This window comes from Rhinichthys klamathensis, unplaced genomic scaffold (genome assembly GCF_029890125.1).
Source record: "Rhinichthys klamathensis goyatoka isolate OS25496 unplaced genomic scaffold, OSU_Roscu_1.1 h1tg000087l_1, whole genome shotgun sequence".
In the NCBI taxonomy this organism is placed as follows: Eukaryota; Metazoa; Chordata; class Actinopteri; order Cypriniformes; family Leuciscidae; genus Rhinichthys; species Rhinichthys klamathensis.
The window spans coordinates 296,009-308,101 of NW_026606627.1; the positions used below are offsets into that span (position 1 = coordinate 296,009).

At 40.4% G+C, this 12,093-nt stretch overlaps 1 protein-coding gene across 1 annotated transcript in view; it reads left to right on the forward strand.

Annotated features, from left to right (window-relative positions):
* The window catches only part of grik2 (glutamate receptor, ionotropic, kainate 2), a 250,725-nt gene that overhangs the window by 159,419 nt on the left and 79,213 nt on the right, over positions 1-12,093 (forward strand). Inside the window, exons 8-9 of the mRNA XM_056251625.1 lie at positions 2,979-3,122; positions 9,315-9,422. Coding sequence (XP_056107600.1) covers positions 2,979-3,122; positions 9,315-9,422 — 252 coding nt within the window. The remainder of the gene's footprint in view (positions 1-2,978; positions 3,123-9,314; positions 9,423-12,093) is intronic.

Here is a 12,093-nt window from a genome sequence, read left to right on the forward strand (position 1 = left end):
TTTGTTTAAATTAAGTAAAAACGCTATTTTGAAAATGTATATGATTGATAGGAGGGTTTCCTAAGGCTTATTCTCACCATGCAGTATTTAAGAAACCTTCCTTCTGGGCACAGTATGAAAGTCAAATATTTATCCTCTTCTCAGAATCTGTAATGCATATCAGCAGTTGTTTTTGTTCCTGTTGTTTTCATTCCCTTGCAAAGTTTCTTCTTTCTTCTGCGAAAGCAGGTGATGAAGCAACCGAGGAAGTCTCAATTATAAAAGAGTTACACTTACTGTACTTATCACGCTGATTCTTTCGCCTTAAAACGCCGCCAATGCAATTTAAATTCTGCGTCTGATTCTAATGCTTTTTAGTGTCATATTCTTATGAAAGGCAAGTTTATCTTACTATTCCATCTATACCGTTGAAGCGGGAGTTTATTATATTTTATTTATAGATTCAAGTTTGCAACAAATTGCTTTGCTATTGGATTATATACATTATATACCAGAATTGATGAGGCATGAGATATACACTACCGTTCAAAAGTTTGGGGTCAGTGAGAATTTTATTTTTATTTTTTGGAGGAAAGAAATCAATACTTTTATTTATCAAGGACAGTAAAGACATTTATAATGTTACAAAAGATTATATTTCAAACAAATGCTGTTCTTTTGAACTTCCTATTCATCAAAGAATCCTAAAAAAAAAAAAAAAAAACTGTACAACTGACAGACCAACAACTGTTTCAACATTGATAATAATAATAAATGTTTCTTGAGCATCAAATCCTCATATTATACTGATTTGTGAAGGATCATTTGACACTGAAGACACTGACACTGGTGATGCTGAAAATTCAGCTTTGATCACAGGAATAAATTACACTTTACTATATATTCACACAGAAAACAGCTGATTTACACTGGAATAATCAAAAATAAAATCGTACCGACCCCAAACTTTTTAACGGTAGTGTACATGCATATTATGCATATAAAAAAGAAATGATGATTAAATGATGACTGAAATCCTTTCTTCAATCAAAGTCTAGGATCTTGGAAATTAAGGAATCCAATCGTTCAGAAGCTCTCCTTAACAAACTCTTGATCTGGCAAGCCCAAGCTTATAGGTATAATGAAAATATCAAATGAATGCAAGATCATGGAAATATATAAAAAAAAGAAGATAAATAAGCTGGCCAATATCGCAGACGATTATGCATAATTTATTGAAAGATAAATCGTGATCAAGATTAATATACAATCTGTCACGTTGGTTGAAGCAGAGGATGAAGCCGATCCATGTGCAGCAGTCTTTCATTAAATAAAGTCAAACCTTCACAAATTCAGACTCAAGAACAAGACTCGGGAACGGGACAAGCAACATAGTACAAAGTTAAGCACTGACAAAGGCTGAACCAGACACAGGGCTTAAATACACAAACAAACCGGAGAGCTAACAAGATAAGACGATACACACCCGAACAGAACTAACTAATCAATATGTAACCATAGAAACAAACAGGGCGGGGGCGGAGGAAGACTAAACTGAACTAATAACCAGATAACCAGACACCGACAAGAACAGAAATCAAAACAGACTGCCAATGTTACACAATCGATACTATAATGGTTAACACTTTATTTCAATGGTCCACTTTAGACAGTCTACTAACTATTAGTAACTTTTCACCTACATGTCAACTAGCAGTCATTAGAGTATTAGTACTGTCTGCTTAATATCTGCACACACTTTATTGTGATGATCCTCAACATATAATATACTGACTATAAGCAATACATACATGTGTATGACATATTTTTACACTTTACTACAATTTTGCTGTACAACCACGAGTCTGAACTTGCAACCTCTTAAATCTTGCAGTACAATTTAGCAATCTTAGCACCTTGACTTTTGATACTACTTTATTCCTGTTGCAATATTGACACGTGCACTTGTAATGCATGTGCAAGAGAGCAGAACCGGGGCTAAGAGTGGGAATGCAGAAGTTTTATAGATGTTATTCGATCTGCGTCATCAATGTTTGCGGCGGCCATATTGTTGACATAGAAACCACGGCAACTGTCAGTCTGTCAATTGACAAGCGAGGCAGCGTCGGTATTACCCATGGTATTATCACTGTATTTATTTTTTTAAACAGCGTGATGGTGTGTTGTGTAATACACGGCTGTTCTAACAACAGCAATAAGAACCCCGGAGTTAGTTTTTATGATTGCGATAAGTTACCGACTGTCAGAATGCATGTGCGAGAGAGCCGAACCGGGGCTGAGAGTGGGAATGCAGACGTTTTATAGGTCGATGCCTGACCAATGAAATTTGTAGCACTATAATATTTATTGAGGAAGTTCTAAAATTCAAATCTATAATCTCTTGGGTTTTGCTACTTTCTTTTTTTACCTTCGTAGTTATGGGTGTTTGTCCTCAATTCTTGGTCTTATTGTGGTCAGTGTGTGATCTTCAGCCATGCTGATTTATTTCCCTGCAAACATACAAATAGGCGGCCTGTGAACTGTGTGAAGTTGCAGTATTATTAGGGCAGAGCCATCTTTAGCCACAACCTTGCGGCAGACAATCAGAGACAAAAGCTGGGAAATTACAGGTTTGGCTATGATTTATTTGACAGGATAGCAATTTCTGAAGCCCCCTCAGGCGTGATTTCCATACCGGCCCAGTCTGGGAGGTGTTGTGATTGCTTCTCAATCATCCAAGGCAAACACTAATTAGATTTTATTTTGGTCTGTGGAATGAGAGGTCTCCGGTATGGAGGGCTGTGTGTTGGTGTGGCAGAAAGCTGAAGGCTACTCGGACACTTTCTCATTGTCTGTGATTGGTCGTTGAGTTGAATATGCACCACGAATCTTGACACTGATGTTTTAACCTCCTTTTAAAGGCTCGATTCATTATCACTGGTGAGCCTCAGGTGTTCTGCTGATGGCCGATTGACCCGTGTGTGTGTGTGTGTTTCCAGACAGATGCTGCCCTGATGTATGACGCGGTACATGTGGTGGCCGTGGCCGTCCAGCAGTCTCCTCAAATCACCGTCAGCTCACTTCAGTGTAACCGCCACAAGCCCTGGCGCTTCGGCAACCGCTTCATGGCGCTCATCAAAGAGGTACTGCTCATCACACTGTTCATTTACACTTCAATCTAAACAGTTTACAGTGTATTTACACACATAAGACCCATCAATATTAATAGTAATATTAATGAATGGCATGTACTTAATATAAGGGCACATTAAATTGACCAAAAGAGACAGTAAAGACTTTTAGATTGTTAAAAAATGATTGGCTACACTTTATTTGAAGGTGTCAGTGTTACAGTGTAAATCTATATTTAAGTACTGAGTAATAATAATTAACTACATGTACTTACTATAGGATTGGGGTTTGGTTGAGGGTTAAATGCATGTAATTATGCATAAATTATACGGTAAGTACATGTAACATTCAGTATGTAACAAGGATACTGTCAAAAAAAGTGTTACCAAATAATTCTATTTTTAGTTAATGAACTTTCTATTCATCAACGTTTTCAACATTGATAATAATAGGAACTTCTTCCTGGGCACCCGAGCAGTATCAGGGCTCTACATAGCGACCCATTTTAGTTGCATTTAGGACTGAAAATGGCTGAATGCACTGTGAAAACCGATGCGAGTGACCTGATCCATGCTCATGGATGGCAGTCTAATACAACCGTGATAACAACCAAAACTCCCAAACTGTGTCTAAACTGCGCAACAGTTGTTCAGCACTGAGATCGGGTGACAAAGTTGTGCAATGGACTGCACTTCAGAGATTCAACAGAGATAAGTGAAATAGGTTTACATGAGGTGCTGTTGTTTCTTTACCGATAAATTAACTGAAAATATTACATTTGGATTATCGGAAGCTGGATATTAATGGGGGCTTGGGGCAAAAATGCCACCAAAATAATAAAAATGCCACCAAAATTCGAGATATGGGGGAAAAAAATGCCCCATATTGAGTTTTTGTTTTTAATATTTATAAAATAATTGATCAATATCACATGAGCAAGACTGTCAGAACGATATTAAATGTGATATTGATTTTATACAACTCTTCAATTTAAACAATTTACATTTTTGAGACACTCTTGTCTACTTTTTCCACTTTTCCAATGAAATTAGTTCCAAACAAAGCCACAACAGTGGTGTTTCATTACTGAATGAATCAGCATTTTTCAATGAATCGAGTAAGTCATTTATTCAGTGACTCATTCATAAACACAGGCACTTGCTTCGCTCCTGAATGAATGATTTTTGCTAAATCGTACATATTTTACGAGTTGCCCAATTGACCGTTCGCATAAGCCACGCCCCGTAGTTATTGTTACTGCGCCCGTCAAACAAATGGTGAAACACGACCAGCGCGACAGATTGCCATGACGGGAAGAGGGATACCCGTGCGTGTCAGTGACCTTTTTCGGAGCAATACTCAGCGATATCCTCCAGATCGAGGCACAAGGGGTTACAGTATGCAGTGGAGGGATATATTCAAAATAAAAAAATACGCAATGAAGGAGACACGACTACTATCGAGGCGAATGCGTATACCGGTCTCAAGCAAAATCTGAGAAACCCCATGACCTGTACCTCAGATGCAACCAGCACAGCCTTGAAGAAGATTTTATAAGCTGGTTCAGTGGCTAATGTTTGGAGTTAGAAATATATAACTCGCGCTGCATATTTAGTAATTTTGCCTCAGATATTCGCTTTAACAAGCAGGTTGTTTATTACCACGGCAACCGCTTGCGTGTCATGCTGAATGCGATTTTTTAAACTGTAGCCTACGGGCGCTGCACTGCTAACTAGTTGTTAGTTGACTGCTGCTCATTTCCCCCCGAAAATATCATGTTAACAACAACCCTTTAGAAAACGTAATTCCTTTGTGGATCCTCTTGATCTGCTTTCTCCATGTGTCTTTGACTAATCTCAGTGTCTCAGTCTCACGCACGCTGCACGCGAGTTAACCATGTTCGACACATGTAACTGGGAGTGGGGCCGTCCACACTGTTTTATCCATTGTAGGCACCGCTCACGTTGTGTTTTCGGCTTTGGAAACTGAAAGAACACAACTCCTCCAGACAATCTCTACCTAGTGTCCGATTTACAAACGCCGTGGGCGCACCGCTTCACCATCTTGCTTGGAGTCAATGTTTGACGGACCTGCTCACATAGTAACGGTTGCTATGATGTGTGATTGGACAATGGTCGTTTTGTGGGAGGGGCCTGCGAACGGTCAATTTGAATAAATTCGTACGAATGACCTACCCCTGACCCCGCCCCTAAACCTAACCGCCACTGGGCTTTAGACAAATCGTACGAATGCGTAGGACCTCACTCGTATGAATTCGTACGATTTGTCTAAACCCCAGTCAGCCACGTTTTACTCACTCGTACGAATTTGTAATAATTTGTCGTGAGATAGCGTTGAAAGTGTCAACTGTGTTTCAGAGGTGCGGCAGATGACCATAATCTGACATACTTTAGAGACTTACAGCAGTTCTCCACCATGTGATCCAGCCACCACAATCCACTCTATAAAATGCTGAAAATGCTTTCATCTCCACAGCGTTTCTGAATATATTCCTGGTCATAATGTTCTTTTCGCCATTGTTTAATACATTATTGCTGCCATGATCAACAGAAAATGTGCTTTGAATTAAACTTTCAGCGAGTGGTAATGATGTTAATTGCACCAGACACATTGCTTTTTTGAATAAAGTGGTTTATCTACAATAAAACTAATTTGCAAGGAGACGTGTTTGCCTTTTGTATTGAAATACCGTGTGTGTGTGTGTGTGTGTGTGTGTGCGTTTGCTTGTTTCTGACCTGGAACACCACTCCGTGAGAGCACTGCCGCGCAGAAGACAGCAAATTCATCTTAATCTCTGGAAATGATTCTTCTCCGTGCTATTTTCAGGAAAACTAGGACGGCTAATCTGAACTCTCCTGTCATTCTGCTGCCTATATTTAGACAGACTAAAAACCCTTCTTTTATTTGCTGTGCATGATATCTTAACCAGCCAGCTAAGACCAAAGGCAAACCGAGGAGGATATAAATACATAAAAGCAAGGTGGTCTGCTCTGCGTAAGCCAGTGACTCAGATCTGTGCTGGTGATGACCCCGCTCCAGACCCCCTGCCCTCCTCTGGATCTGCTTTGTCTTGACTACAAGTAAAGCCTGCGGCTGCGGAACGGCTGGTGAAGCTGTGCCGAGGTTTTTGTTGGAAATGATAATTAGAGGGCTGCTTAGTCTGACGACATTTCACCGACTTTGAAAATGCCAAAGCACTAATCAAGATGGATACCTGGTGCTGCCCTAAAAACAGATACAGCGTTTACAGTATATGCACTGTTGGGACTAAAAACTTTCTGATGCATTGCAGCAGTGAATCACGCACATACAAAAACACAAATCCACACTGCAACTGCACTAGCAGACCGTGGATTCTTCTCATTGTACCATTGTATGGTATCTCTTTGTTTTTTTGATGACAGTGAATAGCAGAAATCACACTAATCTGACCTGTAATTTGCAATCTATATTATTGCATCTAACACTTACAGGTGTTTCTTTTTGATCCTCCAGGAAATAAACTTTTTTAAAGCACACTTTTACTCAGTTTATTTTGTTTGTCTACTAACAATAGAATACAGTGGATATACAGTAAATGCATCACAGAAAAAAAACCATTAACACTTTACTTGAAGGGGTGTGCATAAGACTGGCATGACACCTTCATAATCATGACATGACACATGTCATGAATGATCAAACTTAAGAAACCACTTAGCTTTATGGGTTAACACTACATTAAACTGTCATGTGGTTGGTTTTGACATTGGCTGTCATGAGGCCGTTATAACATTTTAATGACAAATTCAATGTGTTCCACTGTAGTCGAGGTCAAGAAAAATATTCATGACACAGTTATAATGCCTCATGACAGCCAATGTCAAAACCAACAGTTTAATGTAGTGTTAACCCATGAAGCTAAGTGGTATCTTAAGTTTGATTATTAATCTGCTATGTCATGTTTATGACATATTTATGACATGTTATGTTGTCTTAGTAATGTCAAGTTGTCATAACAAAGACATCTCAAACAATGTCATATTTGCATTAAAAATGTCATAATTGAGCGAATGACACTTAATGACAGTTGTCATAAACATGCATAAAACCTCCTTCATATTCATGACATGTGTCATGTCAGTCTTATGCACAGCCCTTCAAGTACAGTTACCAAAAAATCTTTTTTTTTGTTTTTGAAAATAATATATTTTACGCTTATTTCACATTTCAGTCACATATTTTAAAATAATTTTCTTGCATAATTTGACAAAAATAATGAAAAAATAACACGTTATTGCATTGATTTGTTTTATTTTAGTATGAATTCATTTTTGTTTATACATTTTCTGTATTAATTCAATTCATTTTCATTCAATTAATTTTAGTTAAAGTTTTAGTAATTTTTTTTGTGCGTTTCTGCCATTATTATTATTGATTTTTTTTCCCTTGAGAAAAATGTGTACCTGATATACACTCACCGGCCACTTTATTAGGTACCCCATGCTAGTAACGGGTTGGACCCCCTTTTGCCTTTAGAACTGCCTCAATTCTTCGTGGCATAGATTCAACAAGGTGCTGGAAGCATTCCTCAGGGAGTTTGGTCCATATTGACATGATGGCATCACACAGTTGCCGCAGATTTGTCGGCTGCACATCCATGATGCGAATCTCCCGTTCCACCACATCCCAAAGATGCTCTATTGGGTTGAGATCTGGTGACTGTGGAGGCCATTTTAGTACAGTGAACTCATTGTCATGTTCAAGAAACCAATTTGAAATGATTAGAGCTTTGTGACATGGTGGAAGTAGCCATCAGAGGATGGGTACATGGTGGCCATAAAGGGATGGACATGTTCAGAAACAATGCTCAGGTAGGCCGTGGCATTTAAACGATGCCCAATTGGCACTAAGGGGCCTAAAGTGTGCCAGGAAAACATCCCCCACACCATTACACCACCACCACCAGCCTGCACAGTGGTAACAAGGCATGATGGTTCCATGTTCTCATTCTGTTTACGCCAAATTCTGACTCTAACATCTGAATGTCTCAACAGAAATCGAGACTCATCAGACCAGGCAACATTTTTCCAGTCTTCAACTGTTCAATTTTGGTGAGCTCTTGCAAATTGTAGCCTCTTTTTCCTATTTGTAGTGGAGATGAGTGGTACCCGGTGGAGTCTTCTGCTGTTGTAGCCCATCCGCCTCAAGGTTGTGCGTGTTGTGGCTTCACAAATGCTTTGCTGCATACCTCGGTTGTAACGAGTGGTTATTTCAGTCACTGTTGCCCTTCTATCAGCTCGAACCAGTCTGGCCATTCTCCTCTGACCTCTGGCATCAACAAGGCATTTCCGCCCACAGAACTGCCGCTCACTGGATGTTTTTTCTTTTTCGGACCATTCTCTGTAAACCCTAGAGATGGTTGTGCGTGAAAATCCCAGTAGATTAGCAGTTTCTGAAATACTCAGACCAGCCCTTCTGGCACCAACAATCATGCCACGTTCAAAGTCACTCAAATCAACTTTCTTCCCCATACTGATGCTCGGTTTGAACTGCAGGAGATTGTCTTGACCATGTCTACATGCCTAAATGCACTGAGTTGCCGCCATGTGATTGGCTGCTTAGAAATTAAGTGTTAACGAGCAGTTGGACAGGTGTACCTAATAAAGTGGCCGGTGAGTGTATGTCTAAATCGAGAACGCAATTAAATCGAATCGTAAGCTTGTGAGTCGAAGTCGAATCATGAAATGTGTGTCAATGCCCAGACATAAAGTCTATATAGCTTTTAATAATTTTTATTTCACTTTTAGTTTTAGTTATTTTAGTGCATCAAGTTGAACTAAAAGAAAATGAGAAATGCTCCCTTGGCAACTAGCTGAAATAAAACTTTTTTTTAACACATTTTATTTTATTTTATTTTATTTAAGTTAAAGTTTATTTGATTTCAAGTAACAGAAGTTTTTTTTATGGTTTGTGTTCTAGTTAACTATAGTAACAGTGGTCTGAACCAAACGGATCTGATCACATGAGCTGTACAATGACAATGTGAACAGTCTGTCCTGCAGATCAGATTTGAAAAAAAAAAACATATCAAAGTGTGAACCGTACATTCTGATAAAGGTATAATCACTGTTTAGCCAGAAAGGAAGAATTCATTGGATGTCGCAGGTTGGCTACAATGAATATTTTTTTTTAACCTCCAGGCCCACTGGGACGGCTTGACTGGACGGATAAACTTCAACAGGACCAACGGCCTGAGGACAGATTTCGATCTGGATGTGATCAGCCTAAGGGAAGAGGGACTAGAGAAGGTGCTGAATTCCTCTGGTTTCATATCTCCTTAGTTATGAACTTGCTGTCCTTCATAAGGACAAATGTGTGTACACCTGAAACTACACACACTTACCCAGCCACTTAATGACAGGCAATACAAATCCTCTTCCCCCCACAGACACACACACACACATATACAGAGAGCCTCTATCCTCCCAGTTCTCTTCCACATGTGTCTGCACCTTCATGAATAATTTATCCCATTAATAATAAGGCCCTCAGTAGCCCTTTAGCCTTATGAAGTCTGAATTAAACAGGTGATTTGCAATTACAAGCTACAGGCTGTGTGTTTTCTGAAGTACTTTGTTTTTTGATGGTTGAACGTGTGTGAACGACTGCACTTTGTCATCTTGTTTTGAGTTGTCAGTTCTCAAGAGGGTCCTCTGAAGTAAATGAGACGGGTTTGAGAAGGGAGGAATGGGATTGCAGTCCTTTGGTCCGCTGAAGCAATTCTCATTTACTCACTCTCTTTTTTCCATCCCTCCATTTTGCTCTCTTGTGCATGATAACATGGTCTTCACATTACCTAAGCCTCTGTACAGATAATGTCCCAACGATTAAAGAACCCAGACAATATTCACTAAAACGTCTCGTTAAGGACTGTAACCCTGGCTCCCTGAGAAGGGAATGAGACGCTGCATCTGAATGTTGACGTTTTGTGAACGCTTTTGCGAGACTGCATATGATGAACGTGTGAAATCACTCTAAACTCACTTGTAAAACATAATCCCTTGACAGATGATTGCTGTAAAGGACTACCGGACCAAACTTCTTATAGACCTTATGCTCCAGAGAAACGAGGGCGCAGCCATCTTTAGAATATTGTCTTTGAACTTCCATTTTTGCGGTCGCTCTGTATCTGCCCAGGAGTAATTAGCTTTTGAAGTGGATTTACTTCATGTAAAGTTAACAAATGTTATCATGAGGATTGTAATGTTTAAAGCAGATGTCTTAACAAATGTCAGTTGACCGGGAAGATTTTAAAACGAGCCGTTCAATCACAAATACGCAAGATCGCTGTGAAAATACAGACCGGAAGACAAAAGACAACGAGCGCAGCGCTGAAAAGGGGCGGGGCTACATAAGGTCTATAGGCTAAAGTTAGTCACTCAGAGGCATGCAGGAAGTATGGCAAAGCAACGCAACATCTTGTTCCCTTCTCAGGGAACCAGTTTTACAGTCGTAACTGAGACGTTCCCTTTCAAGGGAACTCAACGCTGCTTCAGAATGTTGGGAACATCCTCACACACTACGCCATACTGAACAAATGCCTGAACAAAAGTTGTGAATTGTGACGAGCACAAAACTCGAGTCTCAAGCACTTGAGAGTGTGTGGTCGATTCCATATCCAGGCTATAGAACCTGATGAAGGGGTATGGAGAGGACCAGCCGGCCAAATCACAAGCATCTTGAAAGGAAACCCTTGATAACAATGCCTTAGAGGAAACCATACTCCTAGTAGAATGATGACTTAGGACAAAGGAAGCCTCTTGAGCCACAGAAATTGCCTCAACAATCTATTTGCCTATTCGTTTCCCTAAGAGAAAAGTGATCCTGAAGGAACCCCAGCACTGAACAAACCGGGCAGTTAACTGGGTCAAAAAGAAAGAGAGTTTCCCTCTTTAAGGCATATAGTTTCCTTGTGGAGGGAGCTCTAGAGTTAAAAATGGTCTCAGCAACTTTAGTTGAGAGACCAGAGTTCAAGTGTTGATCCCCCTCAGGAGCTAAACCCTCTCTAGAACTACTGGGAGCAGAGTGATCAGGGGGAAAGTGTACAGGCATAGCCTTGTCCACGTCTGAAGCATGGTATCCAGCCCCAATGGAACTGGATGTATGAGGGAGAAAAAAGAGCGGGCAGTGCGTTGTTTGCAAACGGTCCACTTCCACCTGGTCGAACTACCTCTAATCAACTGTTTCTGCATGGAGTCTCCATTCTCCGAGCCGGATGTTTGCCTCCTGATTCAGGTGCTCAGGGATGTAAACAGCCCTCACCGAGAGCATCTTTCCCTGGGCCCTGAGGAGTATCTGGTGCATAGAGATCACAACCACAGACCCCCCCCAAGTGATTTATGAATGAGACCACCGATGTGTTGTAGGACAGGAGGAAGTATCTCAGTGATAGGAATGCAATCCTTATTACCAGGCAATTTGTGTGCCATAAAGGATTGTGACCTCTCCATAGACCTTGAGTTGAGCGGCTGTCTAGGACCGCACCCTAGCCGATGAGGGAAGCATCAGTCGTTAGCATCTTGTGACGACAAGAGGCCCCCAGCACAGGAACCTTGACCAAAAACCAAGGCTTCTTCCACATCACCAGGGTACGACGACTTCTGCGCATAACCCTGATGATGTGGAACCCCTTGGTCATGAGTCATTACTGCAATGGTCTCATGTTTAGAAGGTCCAAAATAATCACATTGGACATGACTACCATGAGTCCCAACAGTCTCTGAAACAGTGACGGCTTAGCCTAGCCTTCTATATCACTTCTAGAAAAGTGGTTCTCTGTAATGGACAAAGAACATTCTTGTTTGAGTCTAAACCCCCAAGCACCTCAAGTGCCCAGACTGAGCTAGAACAAAGCAGTCGTAAATCTAATTGAGCATTTCCCTGGAATCGCAAAAGAGCAGTAGCTGCATTCATGCACTC